General features: G+C 41.4%; 1 protein-coding gene across 1 annotated transcript; it reads left to right on the top strand.

Moving 5' to 3' along the window:
• Positions 1-574: 574 nt before the first annotated feature.
• Positions 575-13,575, top strand: NAAA (N-acylethanolamine acid amidase). The gene is made up of 11 exons (XM_049815596.1): positions 575-935; positions 1,640-1,804; positions 3,684-3,810; positions 4,541-4,631; positions 7,584-7,660; positions 9,023-9,195; positions 10,071-10,133; positions 10,725-10,791; positions 11,345-11,373; positions 12,305-12,386; positions 13,210-13,575. The coding sequence occupies exons 1-10, from the start codon at positions 724-726 to the stop codon at positions 12,378-12,380; spliced, it is 1,080 nt and encodes a 359-aa protein (XP_049671553.1). The 5' UTR covers positions 575-723; the 3' UTR covers positions 12,381-12,386; positions 13,210-13,575.
• Positions 13,576-15,503: the final 1,928 nt, after the last annotated feature.

Consider the following 15,503-nt stretch of genomic DNA (forward strand, 5'->3'; position numbering starts at 1 on the left):
CTTCTGAGGCTGAAAGGGAGAGGCAATTATTTTTTTTATCCTCTGAGTTTAGAACGAGTGTATTGTCTCCTCTTGTCCCTTTTCCCTCTGGTTTCCAGCCTTGCAGTGGGGTCCAGCAAGCAGTGAGCTATACCCAATTGCTGCCAACTATGTGGCCGTCTCCTCTCCCCTACTGTTAAAAATGAGTGTTGGACTGCCTGTTCTAGACGATCTGACAAACAGAAGCACCGGGGAAACGAAACAGGCGTTAACAGCTTGTTCAAACCTCTTTTTTTGGTTGCGTTTTCATCCCGCTCTGCCATCACGTCCCACCTCTAGTCACCCCTCAGCTGACGGCTGGAGGGGGTGGGCGGTGCTGTGGGCGGGCTCCGCGGCTATGGCCGCGGAAGGGGGGGGCCCTGAGGGGATGCCGGCCGTTCGGCGTGGAGGGGAGAAGAAGCGGTGCGGCGGCAGACCGGGAGTCCGGCGGCGCGGCTGCCGCCCGTAGTTCCCTTTCTGTAAGGCGCCGCGCCGCCATTTGCCGAGGGGCAGCGTCGAGGGCGACCGTTACGCCTGGCGGGGGCCGCCGCGGGAGGAGGGCGGTCCCCGCCCTCCGCGCCCTGGGCCGCCGCCGTGTCCCGGCCCCCTTCTCCTTGGGCCGCCCCTGGCCGGTGGGGGGTGGTCCGTGCCGCTGAGGGGAGAGGGCTGCGGCCGGGCTGAGCGGCGGTGGCCGCGTCCAGCGCCATGGGGCGGGCAGCGGCGCGGGGGTGCCAGCTGTGGGGGCTGCTGCTGGTGTTGCCGCTGTGGGAGGCGGTGGCGGCGGCCCCGGCTCGTCCGGCGGCGGCCCCGCTGTTGTGTAACGTGAGCCTGGACAGCCCCCCCGAGGAGCGGTGGCTGCCGGTGCTGCGGCACTTCGATCCTGCTTTCCTGCGAGCCGCCGTCGCACGGGTCATCGAGTGAGTGTGGGGCGGCGGTGGGGCCTGCCAGCCCCTCTCCTCCGGGATGGGGAAGCCCGGGGCGGGGGGTGCGTGTGTGTGACATGGCCGCGGCCGGGGTGGAGGGAGCAGCGCCGTGCCCGCCGGACCTTCCTCCCCGGTAGAACGGCGTGAGGGGCAGCCCCGGTCCCCGCGGCTCCTCCCGCGGCCGTGCCGGCAGCGGGCCAGGGCCCGCTTCTCCCTTCGCCCCAGCGCCGCGGAGCCCTTGTCGTCGTCGTCGTCCCCCCATCCGTCCCCGCCAGACTCGCTGCTGCGGGACCTGGACAGATGGGGCGAAGTGATGCTGCACGGCTGCTGAACTTCTCTGAACTCAAAAATTCAGGGTTTTTTTGAGTCTTAACTCACTACTACTGCATTGTGCGTACACTTAGGAACCTGGCAGATGGACTCGGGAAGATCCCTGGTGGTAATAAAACAATCTCACAAGTAGGAAGCCTGCACCGAACGTTTAGCTCAGGTTGGGCGCAAGCTTCATGGGGAACGTGCAGAAGTGGATGAGATTTGGTGATTGATGGGATGCAGGGATGTCTGATAACAGGCAGAGGCTGCTAATGGAGGATCAGCATCAACTGGGACAGGCAGATCAGAGAAGTATCTGATTGCCAGGCATAAGTTGCAAACCTTTATGTCTCTTTCTCAGCTAATGCCTTGAATGTATTTTTCAGTGAAAGCGTACCAAAATGGGTCCATGAAGTTATTCGGCTGATAGCAGCAGAATTGGAGTTCTTTATGCCACAGCCCTTTGCGGGGGAAATTCTGGGAATGTGCAAAGCACTGGGAATAAGTCTTGGGGATGGAGTCCTGCTTAACTTCGCCTATGAATCTACTGCGTAAGTGTCCGGTACTTACAGAATTTGGTAGAAATGGATGTAGAGATTCATTTTAGTTCAGCATGGGAGAACGCACAAAAAGGCAGGTGAAGACACGTGGCAGGTGATTTGCACTGTTCATTCTCGTACTGTTTCCTGCATTCAGCTGGAAGGTTTCATTGTCATTAGGCCGTTTGTATCCTGAATTGAACGAGAAATACAGAACAGTATTTTTATTTGTATAATAAAGGTAACGTGTAGCTGTAATGTTTTTGTGTATGTATATCTATATAACTGTATAAAAGTATGAAAATAATTTCTGGTAAAAAGGAAGGGCCATCCGTTCAAAGTATTTGGGTTCATTTATTTTCAAAGATCACAAAACGTACTCTTTTGTCGTTTAAATTGTCGTACGTCACCAAAAAGGAGACTAGAAGAATTAGGTGCAATCTAATTATTTTAATTGTTCATCTGAGATAAAATTGTTTCCAAACCATTTTCTGGGTGAATGATCACAGTGACTATATAATTTTTTGATTTGTGCAGTGGAAAATGGATGTAGTATCTTCATGACAGCAAAAAAAACCTCAGTGGGAAAAAATACTCTATTTCATTGTCTTTTTTTTGGCTCTAGAAGCATGTGCAGGAGAATAATAAATGCTTGGTGTTGCTTGTGAGGATCCTAAAAATATTTCTTTATATAGGTTTTAATAAAAACAGGTGCATGCAGCCACTTGTATGTATTTTGATTATTATTTTTCTTAACATGTGGTTTTTTGGTTTAAGTGATTTTTTAATTTTTTTTTTAAATAAGGATTAATATTGGATAAGATAGTAATTTAAACATTAGCTTGCTTAGTAGTTCACAGAAGACACCATTCTTAGCCCTGGTAAGGCCCATGAATTTTTAAGTTTTTCAGCTCTAAAAGATACTAAAGAAAAAACATAAACCGGGAACAAACTACTTCTCTGTAAAAATTTTTTAACTTTACAGTTTTGAAAGACAGTGCTATGCATCACTGGAGTGACAAACTCATAGCTCAAGAGAGAATAAAGTTTTAATTCCCTGCTAATTCAATACACTTCATAAAAAAGCCTGTTTCAACAAAACTGAAATTGTTATTAAAAAAGTAATTTCAGCACACTTCCTGTACTAGAGAAGAGGTTAGACTATTATTGAAATGGCTGATGCTTTAACAACAACTGATGCTTTCAGTTTGAAAGGACTTTGTTTGAACTTTTTATCTAGTTGTGATTAAAAGTATAAATGGGGTCCAAATTGAAATGAAATAAACTGTCAAAATGAAATCCAGAAAGTTTCAGACTGATACTTTGAGAACATTTTTAGATGTCAGCTTTTCATCTCGATTTAGAAGTAAAATGAAATAATAAAATTTTGCCCAGGTGGAAGTGCTGCTTCCTACCTGGTCTGTAATATCTGTCCTGATGTGGACAGTAGTGCAGCTTTTGCCTTTCTGAGCCAGATGGGACCTGATAAGTATTGTACAGTTTTATATGTTAGACTCTTTGGGAAAGGAATTTTTCCTTATGGATATCGTGCATAAGTCATATTGGACGTTGCAGTGGTATGTAGTTACGCAGAGCTTCAGTCAAACTGTCCTGTCCCCCTCCTCCTTTTATTTTTTATTTTTAACCAATTTAATATTAAAACCTGTAAGAAATTTTATTAAAAAGCACAGGATGAGACTGTTGTCTCAGGTTACGAGGCATAAGTGTTAACAATACGATGCAAAATTCCATTTGTATGCTTACATTAGCAAAATTCTTTGCAGAAGATAAAATCAGTTATTCCTGAAACGTTGAGCTAGTTCAACTATAATACTGAAAGCATTGTCGTAGCTTTTTCTTAAATCATTCTTTCTCCTTGTTGTTTTTGAAGGTTCTGTACTAGTATTGTCGCTCAGGATGACAAGGGAAACATCTACCACGGTCGGAACTTGGATTACGATTTTGTTGATATATTAAGCAAGATTACAATTGATGTGTGGTTTATAAAAAGTGGGCAGGTATGATCTGTGGCTGACGTGGCTGGGTGGTATTCCATGAAGGATTGGGGGGTATGGTCGTACAGCTGCGTAGGCAGTGGTATTTAATGTAGGAATGCGCTCGCATCCCAAATTTACTGGATTATTAGAGCACCACAGTCACTAGTAATGTGGGATGAATGCTGGTTTTCTTTGTTTTCTGGACATCCAGTTTGTGGTGATAAACTGGAACAAATAGAACTGCATAATGTAGTATATCAAGATCGTTATTTGGAAGGAGACGTTGAAAGAAGGAAATGTCGTGATACTGAAAAGAGATCCGTTTTGGCAGGGGCCGATTCTAAGGCTTTTTTTCAAAGGCCTTGTTAATTTTCATGGCTGATGGTGTATTTTAGATGAAAATTCCCAAAAATGAACTAGTTGCTAGTGTAGCCCTCGTTAGCTTTCTTAATATTCATAAGTCTGTTTTGCAGATGGACAGCTTTTTGTTTGTTTCTTGCTTGGCTACTTGCTAACTTGAGCAAAACTTTCATAGCAGTTAGTGATTGTTAACAAATGAAATGCAGTGAATTTTGGTCCTCAGAGTCTTTTTAATTTACTTTGCAAGTTTAATTTAAGGCAAAGTGTTTTATAGCAACTTATGTATGAAAGTCACAGAAAAAAGTACAAGGTGCTGCTTCAGAATGTTGCCTATATTTTTAGTAGTGTTCTGTTCCAGAATGCTAAAATACTTCATGTTTCCTGGTTTCAGATAGCATATCAAGGCACCACGTTTCTTGGTTATGTAGGCTTATGGACTGGACAAAGTCCACACAAGTTCACAATCTCCGGTGATGAACGAGGTAAAATAAATCTGTCTTCCGTGCCTGACGTTATGTACACTATTTCAGTCGATTGTTGCCTGCTCTGGCCCTTCTCTCACATGCTCCCAGAGGGAAAAATACACTCCAGGTTGCCAGGAAGGAGCTGAAATTGAATGACTTCTCTGGCCCTCAGGGAGCGAAAGCACACATACTGCCAGTTTTTGGCTGCCCCATAGGAGGGAGGCATTTGTTTGTCAGCAGTGTCATCTGAGCTTGAGAAGTGTCAAAGGAGGCAGAGAACCTTGGCGAAAGCTGTAAGAGACAAATTAACATGGTCTGTTCGAGACACAATTGGAGACAGCAGAGTATGGGTTGAGAGAAAAAGATGCAGTCATGTATAGCAAAAAACCAGCTGCTTTCCTAGTTCTCTGTCCCTTCCTCTGTGTTCCATATTTCTCTGTCCCCATAAGGCAGCTTTACAGAGAGGATGGGAAGAGAAGCAAAAAACGAGAGATCTAGGGGTAAGGCAGTAGGACTTGAAAGAATGCATGGAGATACTAGAAAGGCAGCTGAGCGAAGATCTGGTAGTAAAGTTGAGAGATGGCACTATGAGAACTAAAACTGGACAACAGAATGGCTTGTAACAGTCAGGAAGGCAGAGGAAGGGTCACTGCCTTTTCCATCAGGGCTTGAGTTTCATAAATATCAGTAGGTATGTCCAACTCAGAGCTTGGGTTTGCCTCTTCCTTCCCTTCCCCCACTCTTTTATTTTTATTTTTTTAAGCAGCAGACACTTTTTGCTTGTGTTTATTAGCTGTTTGTTAGAACTGGAAACAATGTAGTCCGAGTTAGAACCAACATCTAAAATAAATGTTTATTTTTCACTTGTGACTGTGGTAAGCAAGTTTTCTTTTTAATCGTTTAATTAGACAATCTTCTGCTTTCAAAATTTTTTTTAGATGTTATGCTAACACTATTCACTGTATAAATTATATACATATTCATTATCTCTGTGAGGAGGGATTCTGCTATGGCGCACCTGCACTTTTTGATTCCTCTTTCCTTTGTTAATACTGCCTTGTTGCATTTGCTAGATTCTTTCCATAGTTTACACTCATGTATTTTTAAGAGACTGCTTCTGATGCTATTGTAGTTATTTAATCCTTTCAAAACTGGAGTGTCCTGGGCAGATACCGAGAGATGCAAACTGCTTTTAGTTCATACTAACATCAGCTTGGAAATAAAGTCTTAAGTGTATCGAGTCTGCAAAAGGCTTGATTTAGAAAATCTTGCTGACTAAAGTCCTATGTCTGTGAACCAGACACAATTTGGGGACATAATCAGTGCCGTTCTGTTCTCCCTGCTGTTTCTCAGCAGTGTGCTTCAACCCTGAGTATAAGGATCATCTGAGACAAGGGTGAGGTGGTTTAGTCCCTGCACAAACCTATTCTGTTCTCCCAATTCTGATAGAGGATCCAAGTACTGCAGACTTTTGTGTGTGACGGGCCCCTGTTGTCCATCAGGAGCTGATGTGCCATCATCCACCTGTGTCCCTCGACTTCAGTCACTTTTTAACTAGAGAGAATAGTGATTCACTCAACACGTGCTGTGCTCCTGTAAATCAGTTGTTGCTGACTGCTTGCTGCTTTATCTTTCACCATACAACTGAACTAAAAATTTGGGGAAATGAGCATGTGAACTATGGCTGGAAAGGGGGATGACTTTAAATGAGGGTGAAGGTCTATCAAGTGACAAGCATATGGTTTCTGCTGGCTTTTTTGGTTTTCGCATATGAATAATTTTAAACTTGACCTTCTGTTTTTCTTGGTTCTCCTAATTTTCTCCAGTGACACAGAAACGCCATCACTACCTCTTTTTTAGCTGTTTCGTGATCTCTATGCAATTCTTCTGTTGTAATATTTCAGGAAGGTGAATAATGAGGTGATTAATGCAAATATTTGAGCTGACAGCTGTAGAATATTATATCATATGAATAGATCTCCATTCCTTTTAGAAATATATGTTACAAAGTGCTAGTCCCTGTTACAGTTACCTTTGACTCTTCATTGCTTATCATTCAGCTATGAATAGAAATGGTTTAAAAACTGAGCAGCTAGCAAGTTATCTAGATACTCACTTATGGAGAGAAATGTGATAGGTTTTGATTGAAATTGCTAGCACTGGCAAGTTGTGAGAGATACTGTGTGTTCTCTGTACAGTGCTGAACACTGTTGTCTTTATTGTCCACCGTACCTCAGACTCCCTACCATTTTATGTACCTTTCAGAAGACACGTAAAAGCTAAGATAATGATCGCTCCTGTCATTACAGGTCTGAGATGCTTTCTGGAAAGCAGGGCTGTTAATCCAGCTGCCGTGGTCGAACTTCAGTTGGGATTATGTTGTCTATGTATTTCGCCTGGAGTTTCACCTGGTTGTTGTGCTCTTTGTTAGCCCTTCTCCTGAAATGGTGACATTTTATGCTGATAGGTAGCTGCCCTGTTTCACTGAGAATTTAGCTTTCTGTGGTACTTCAATATCCAAATCTAATGATGCAGAAAGCTGAGCATTTGACAGACAAATGTTGTAAAACGAGGGCTTGCCAGGGTACGTTAGCCTGGTTATGCAGCACATCCTGCATATTTTATGTATAGATATCAGTAAAGTAATACCGTAGAAAAGGAGCACTGTCACCATTCAGTGTTCTAAACAGTGTTGATAAGCTCAACATGGTACAGAGGCTCTGACTGCTTTCAGGTGGCATGTGCTTTGTCAGTTTGGTATAAGCTGCCTAAGTTTGATGTTTTTATGATAGTGGTATAGTTAGAAAATTAAAAAATTTATTGCACCACTCTTTTGTAATGCAGTAGAGGGAAAGATTGCAGAGCTAGAGATGGGACATGGAGAAGAAAGGAAGGCAGGAGGATAGATTTCACAGAACGTACGTAACATGCATGTATAGTAATTTCTTTTTTTTTTTTTTTTTCCCCCAGCGGGTGGTAGATGGTGGGAAAACGCAATAGCAGCTTTTCTGAATCAGAATTACCCTGTCAGCTGGCTTGTCAGAGACGTAAGTGCACGGAGTTATTGTCTCATATTTCACAGTGATGTCATTTTTACTTACAAACTCTTAGTAAATTTGATGTTCCAACTTGTAGTTTCACAGAAAATTCAATAAATTGATAAGTAAATGTATTTCATAAGAGTAGATAGGTATTGTCCCCAAATTGTGTGATGTCTATGAGAGGCAATTCCAGTCTTTCGGGGCGGGGGGGGGGGGCAATCTCTAATCAATGTCAAAAGTCTTTGGGAAGCTGTGCAAAGACTTCCTTCCTAGGGACTATTTCAGCAAGCTATAATATGTAATTTAACAAATTCAGGTAGCTGCACTCTTAGATGGTTATTATCTGACCCAGTGGTTATTTTACACTCTGTTTGGTAGGTTACCATATTAAAAATGCAGAGCTCACTGGTGAGCAGAAGGAGTTAGAATGGTATTTTGTATGGCACATTTTATGAATATTGTGTTAGAGTGCTACTAAGATAAAACAGGTCTGCTGCTTCTCAGACTCTTGAATTACAGTAAACATCAATGGTATGGTTTGCAGGTAAACTCAATGCAGAACTGGAATGTCTACTGGAGACTTTGTTGTTCATATTTTTTGAGTTTGAGATGTAACTACTAGCTGCAGTGTTGCTGTCAGAAATAATTAATTGTTCTCCAGGGCTTTCCTGTCTTTCTGAACAATTTTGTCTGATGCTTGTTCTCCACATTTGTTTTTAGTTCCTGCACAGCATTCATTTTTGAACATGTACTTCAGTAGATTGTGGCCCTATACCTGAAAATAGTAGCTTCATTGGGTGCGGTGACTGTCAGATTATGCTAAGTTAGTCACCTGGTTATGGCGGGAGAAGTCAGGTTTGCTGTAAGAAATGCCTCTGCCTTATTCAGCATTGTTACCTGACTCCTCTTAAATTACTGGCAAGACAAAGACATGGAGTGTTTGGTTTTTTTCCCCCTTTCATTCACTTTCATCTATCCCACTGTTCACATTGAAGGACTTTGCTGAGGATTGAATTTGCAGAGTATGGACACGCCTCTGTCTTTTGAATGGCAGATTTTTCAGCTTTTTTCACTTTATACCATATACATATGTGTACCTACATGTGTGTCTATATGTGTATGTATATTTACTGTTTTCTCTGAATATTTGCAAAGCTGGGATTAATGAGTTCGTTTACTAGTCATATGCATTTCATGTTCATATGCTAGTCAGTTTGGAAGACTATTTTCAGAGAAGTATTTTAAAGCAGCACTTTACAGTCAGTTGCAATTTTCGAAAAAGCCAGACCTTTTCTTCTTTTTAAGACGTTTTTGTGCTTGACCATGCACTGTGATCTTTGTTTCACTGCAATCTCCTTTTTGCGTTAGACCCTGAGCAGAGCAGAGGACTTTCAGTCAGCTGTTCTCAGACTAGCTGGCATCCCCATCATTGCTGAAGTTTACTATATTGTAGGAGGTGTATCACCCAAAGAAGGCATGGTCATAACGAGGAATAGAAGAGGGCCAGCAGATCTCTGGCCTCTCGATCCTTTAAGTGGAGCGTAAGTAGAAAAAAAATGTTTTGGTTTTTTGTATTCCCTCCTGAGAAATGGGCAGGGTTAGTGTCACAACTTTCTTGAGAGATCCAGGGCATCTCTTACTAATGCTTACAACCAGACCAGGGAAAGCTTGAAAGCCTCTGAAAGGAACCCCAGTTCCTTCTCTTTGAGAAGGAATCACACCACCTTGTTCAGGTTGGGGCAGTCCAGAGAGTCAAGGGTGGAAAAAGCATCTGTATGTGTTTATTTTCTTAGCCAGATTTCAAAGGAGACAAGACTTCAGGACTTTTCCTGTCTGTCTGCCAAGTATTGCACCGGTAAATTCAGCAATTCAGAATTAGTTTTGACCCGATGTGATAGAAGGGTTGAAGGCTCAGAAATAACTGTTCCTATCAATTCTGTGAAATCAGCAGCTTAATATATGAAGGATATCCTAAATCATTGCCTTGTGGTGAAAAATGGCACTTAATGCATACAGTCAGGCAGTAAGTACTGCTTTGGCAACAGCCAGATGGCCTCTTGGCTCTGTGTATTCCAAACTGAGTGCTGCAGGCTGCATCGTACCATACCCATAATCTTTTCTCTGATCATCTCTTTAAAGGTCTGATCTTGCTTTTATTGTTGTCAATAGTAGTTCTGTTACTGATGCTGGAACGAGTTCAGAGTTCGCTCCTTTTTCATTTGTGTTCAGTGGTTCATGGTAAAGGCTGCTATGTGTATCAACGTAGGGTCCCTTGGGCTTGCAAGAGTCATAGGAAAGAGGCTTCTGAGGGAGGTTTTTTTCCTTTTGGCAATACAAAGATGCTGATTCTTGGCCTTTATTAATTAACTAATGATTCGCCTTTTGTTTGCTTTAATGTTTGTGTGTTGTGTTATAGGTGGTTTCGTGTGGAGACAAACTATGACCATTGGACTACCCCTCCTCCTTTTGATGATCGAAGGTAAATTTAGTTTGGAGCTCTGTGGTGAGCTAACGCTTACATTTTTAAAAAGCTGAGAGACTTGGGTGTTTTATTCTCTGAGCAGGTGTTAGCTCGTTGAGCAGGCAGCTTGTTCAGTATCTGTAATGCCACTCAAAAGGGAACAGATCAGGTAAGGAGTGATACTCACATATGCCAGAGGAAAGTCTGTGTGGCATTGAATGGCATAAAAGATGAGAAATTGCAAGGATAAGGCAGGAACAAAAAATTTCTTTATAAAGCAAAGTTTAGTAAAAGTTAAAGGATTTAGATTGACAGTGAAAAAGTATTTGATGGTGCTTGGAAGGTGCTCGCAGAAATCATACAATCTTTAGGCTGTGTAGTTTGCAAAAAGCTGTTGGAAGATTTCCTGTTGGTCTGTTCTCTATGGTGTATTAATAGAGCAGCTTCAGGAATGTGAGACTAGATTCAGTCACACAGAACTCTGGATTATTTTAGGCCAAAGGAAGCATTTCAATGTAATGAAATTTAGTGAGAAATTTTTCACATTGGTGCTTTGTAGCCTTTGGAACAGTAAAGTGCGTTTAATGATACTGCATTGTTTTCCTGCAGAACTGCAGCCATCAAAGCTCTCAATGCTACCGGACAGCAGAACATCAGTTTTGATACGCTCTTTAAGGTATTTCTTTTAAATTCTGCGTTGTGACTGTGATTTGAAGTTCTTTTTCAAAGCAGAAGTGCAGTTGCATTTTTGTCAGTGATTTAAAAGCTGTGCAAGGAAGGCATACTGAAAAAGATGTGCTGCACAACCATCTCTGGAGAGCTTAAGACTTATAAGTTTGTTAAAATATTTCTGAACTCCCTTGCATAGGCATTTCGTAATAGTCTGCCAATCCAAGTGGAAAGTGCTAGAGGTGAATCCCATCATCATCGTCTTTGTGCAGTTCCTTATTTCAAGGACAATTATAAATATTACAGCAGGCAGATAAAAGTGTTAGACACAAGTGTTATTTACCAATTAGTTTTGAGAACTTACATGTTGCGTATTTCAGAGGGCTTTTTAAAAATACTTTTGTAAAAAGGTCTGATGCTTAAAAAAAAAAAAAAAGGCAAGAGAAATCCTTGACTTTGCATTATTCCTTTTCATAACTTCATCCTACTGCTGTTTCTAAATAGCCTTTTAATTCCCTCTTCATTTACCAAAATGACACCTCTTCAAACTTTCTGTACAGGTGTTGTCAGTGAAGCCAGTCTTAAACAAGTAAGTATTAGATTTAGAGATGTTAATCAGTGCCTCCTGCCACGCCTCAGACCACTTAAAAGTCAATCGCAAACTTCCTTAGGATCTTCCTATGTGTCTGAATATCTTTCGGTTTCCCAGCTTAGATTTCTGCTTGTGCACGTGGCACTCTGTTTTCACTTCCACAGCACTCTTCCTCTTTGGTCTGCCACTCTAGCCAAGAAACTACACTTTGTCAGGCTCAGTGTGGTAATGGGAAGTTCCTTTGTAGTAGTGAAACAAATGACTGCTTAGAGGAGCAGCTGGACTTTCTGCCAAGTCATTTGTGCCTTTCACTTTTGGAACCTTTGGATTTGTGTTAACACTGAAACTGGCTTTCTCTGGAGTTTCTGATGTAGCTCTGCTTGACGTGTAAAAAGGAGAAAAATAGTAAACGGGGACATAGCTTTTAGGTGCCATTTGCTGGATTTTTAAGAGGGATTAATTTCAGTATACCATTATTGTTCCACAGATTGCACCTTTGCAGGCTAGCTTGTTTTGTTTAACTTTTATGTGGAGCTCAGTCTATTCTCTAGATCAGTCATTCGCATTAGAGCTTGGCAATGGCTTCTTCAAAATTAGTACCAGGACTTCCTCTCCTCTGTCTTACCAATGTGAGGTAAATTTGGAAAGAGAAGATTATATCTGTGTGACTGCTAAGATTAGCGATACTAATTTTTTAATACAGTGATCAAATGGATGTTGAAGTACAGTTCCTTTGCTGTACTAAGGGGGAGGGGGGGAAATGCTGCTATCAGCCTTCATTTTCATCAGTCTCTCCCGCTTTTTCTCACCCTTCTGTACCTAAGCAGAACATGTGTTTCCACTAAAACTTGTTTTGCTGCTTTGCTAGTTTTATAAATTAATCGTCTCGCCTTTGGAATGTCACTCACTTTTTCTCTTTCCCTACCAGTAACACAGTGTATACCACAGTAATGAGCGCTGCACTTCCAGATAAGTACCAGACATGGATCAGAACTGTGGACTGAAGTGGTGTAAGTAGCATGCTGGTACTCCTAGCTACTTGTACTCAAATAAAAATTTCAGCTGAAGAGTCCTTGAGGGACAAAGCACTCCAGTGGCACTCAGGTGACCTAGTCTGAATTCCTGATTCTCCCCTTGGTTTGCTTATTGACCTTGGGTAAATACCTTCCCTTGTTGTTTCAGAGATAGAGTTAAGTATTGACTTTCTTTGCAAAACTCTTGGAGATTATCTTAGGAAAAGTGCTTTATCAGAGAGGAAGGGGTGGGTGTTGTTGAGACCTAGAGGTAGAGGTTCCCTCTGTGAACATTTTAGCTATTATTTTTACCAGTCCCACTTCTGTGATACGTTTCGCATGTCTCCAGGTGATTGACTATGACAGGAAGCCCCACCAGAGCGAACTGCATCCCAGCAGGACTGGGGGTTGGTGCACTTGGCACCAAGAAAGATCAAGCTGAATTTGTGACAGCCACTCGCAGGCAACTGAACATTAGCATCTGTTGAGGGTTTTGTCCTGTGAACTTGCAGAAAAAGTGCTTGAACGTAAAAGATGCCTCAGGTGGTAGCTTTAGTGTGTTCAGAGAAAGATACTAAGTTATATTTATTTCTATTCCAAGAAACTCTGTTTGCATGGTCTTGGCAGGAGCACAAGAAGCTGCATTCCAGTTTGAATAGGTTTTTAAACTCTTACTAGTGTTGTATTTGTAGCAGTTACAGTGGACATTTGATTTTAGCATGAGTAATTCCTTTCTTTTAGAGATTCTGAAGAGTTTGTTTGTTTCTTAGCTCCACACAAACCTGTGCTCTCTTATTTATCTATCTTTTTATTTCAACAGACAAAATGAGTGAAAAACTGAAGCTTTCCAAGACCGGCACATGCTTTTAAAATCAGTCTCACAAGCAGTAGAGTTGTTTTGGCTTATTAATTATGTGAACCACTCAGGAAATAATAACAACTTGTTAATTCTTTGGAGTGTTGCAGATGCTACTGTTAATGAACTGTAATGGAAGTTTGATTTTTATTGTAATTATGTTGATGTTCTAGCAGATGTTGATGGCTAAAAATTGCTTTTACTGTTTTTGGAAAGAGCTGTGCAATTTGAATGTACTTATGTGCTGACTAATAAATAAAAATTTCATATATTTTGCATGGCCTGTAGATCTGACTATAAGTAAATAAAAATATGCAGCTGATGGCTTGATTTATGAAGACCTGTGGTGTTATTCCTAATGTCATCATGCTTTTCCCTGATCTGTGAGGGTCTTGTGATCATGAGCCTAGCAGGGTCAGATGCAGCAGTTAGCTGTGTGCATAGCTGTACACTATGGTGATTTTATTCATCAACAATCAGGAGGTGTGATGATACAGACTTTTCCCCCAACAGATGAGAGAAGCTTGTGATGGGATAGCAGTGAGGTTAGAAAGGGGATGGTTTTCCTTTTCTATATTTTAAAGTTGTCTTCAATAGAAAGTTTAACAACTAATTTCTATAGCGCTGAGGAGTGGGTTTTTTTGTTTGTTGGGTTGTGCTGTGACCGCATGTTGAATTCAGGCACTTCTTGGGAGCACCCCAGAAATACTGAAGGGTTTAACGAGTAGAGACCAGTGGATACCTTCACATAAAGCTTAGTGGTCCCATTCTCCACTGGACAAAATTCCTGCTAATGCCAGTGAGAATTTTACCTGAGAGAAGGTGTGATCAGAGTGTTAGGTCAGAGCACCACTTCCACGTACGTGCAATGTCACCTCCAGTATTTGTGCACCAGTTATGCAAACTGTTCCTGAGAGAGCTTTCTGGAGATGTGGGCCCTTTATCTCCTTGTGCTGAGTCTGGCTAAGTGTTAATAACCTACTTACCTGCATCCTCTACTACTGCCTGGATAAATGGGCTGCAAGCTTTGCCTTGACCCAGTTTGTACAATGATGTTAGCAGTCGTATGCCAGAATGATAAATTTGAAAAACAGAGTGTTCCGGGAGGAAGATGTATATAACAGCAATCACGATATCCTTGAGATTTCAGAATGACATTGCTTTAATTCACAGAGCAGGCACTGAGTCCTGATCCCAGCAGGTTTTCTTTATGTAACAGCCACCCACAAGTAAAGACAAAAGGATTCTTACAGGTGTAACTTCGCATAGTCACCTTGACCTTGGCAGCGTTAGGCTGATTATCTTCTGGCAGTGGTGTGCCCAGGCTCTCAGTGGTATATAAATTCAATCAAATGTATTTGTTTCCATGTGTACAAATGGATCTGGAGTGTATAAATACTTGGTATCCATAAATATTTGGGAAACAGTTGTCTGCTCCTGTTGGTTTTGTGTCTTATCAGCTGTTCAGAACTCGCTCGGGCCCAACCACAGAGCAGATTATGGAAATGTGGGGTTTTCTGAGATTTAAACAAGAAAGGGAACTAGATTTGAAGAAGTCTGATTTTATTTTGTTTTGGGTTTGTTTTTTTTTTAAATTATTTTATTAAAGAAAACCTTGCATTTCATCTGTTTATAAACGTTCAGACAGCCTCATTGCCAAAAAAATAAAGCCTTTATGCCAGCTTGAATACTTTTTTTGCTAACCAACTTTATGGTCTTAGTTTAATGACAAGCTAAAATACAAACACTGAGAAAGTGGTAAATGACATGTCTTACAAACTAGATGATTTAACCTGTGAAATGTGTTGAGCTGCTTTTGTGTAAGAATTTAAAGTTGATAAAAATGCAGAGAGACAGGATTGTTAATACTTTAAATGAAACCATCTTAACAATGCTGGAAACATTAAAATCTTGCAGTGATTGTTTTAGGAGGGTTTGGGTGTTTTGTGGGATCTTGTTTGTTTTTTAAAAAAGGAGGGTAATTTGTAGTTACTTAAATTGCTTGCTGATCGTCCTTCTGTTTGAGATTTCATCTGCTTTGTGTGTCCACTTTTTAGAGACTGGGAAGTAAAATAGCTTTTCTGCTTTCTCAAGCCCAGTCAGATTCATGACTTAGAATTGTTAAGCAATTAAATAGAACTAAGTTAAATACATTATCATTGCTTCTTCTATCCTTTTGTTTCTGCAGTACAGATTCCCTGGCTACAAAGCCCAAAAGATTTTTCTGCCCAACATAGGGAATGCGTGAAACCTTTAAT

Source organism: Accipiter gentilis, chromosome 12 (genome assembly GCF_929443795.1).
Source record: "Accipiter gentilis chromosome 12, bAccGen1.1, whole genome shotgun sequence".
Classification (NCBI taxonomy): domain Eukaryota; kingdom Metazoa; phylum Chordata; class Aves; order Accipitriformes; family Accipitridae; genus Astur; species Astur gentilis.

Coding starts and splice junctions, on each gene's coding strand:
- NAAA (XM_049815596.1), top strand. CDS start 724: ATGGGGCGGGCAGCGGCGCGGGGGTGCCAGCTGTGGGGGCTGCTGCTG. Junction 3,811..4,540: donor GGTTTATAAAAAGTGGGCAG/GTATGATCTGTG, acceptor TCCTGGTTTCAG/ATAGCATATCAAGGCACCAC. Junction 10,792..11,344: donor GTTTTGATACGCTCTTTAAG/GTATTTCTTTTA, acceptor CTTTCTGTACAG/GTGTTGTCAGTGAAGCCAGT.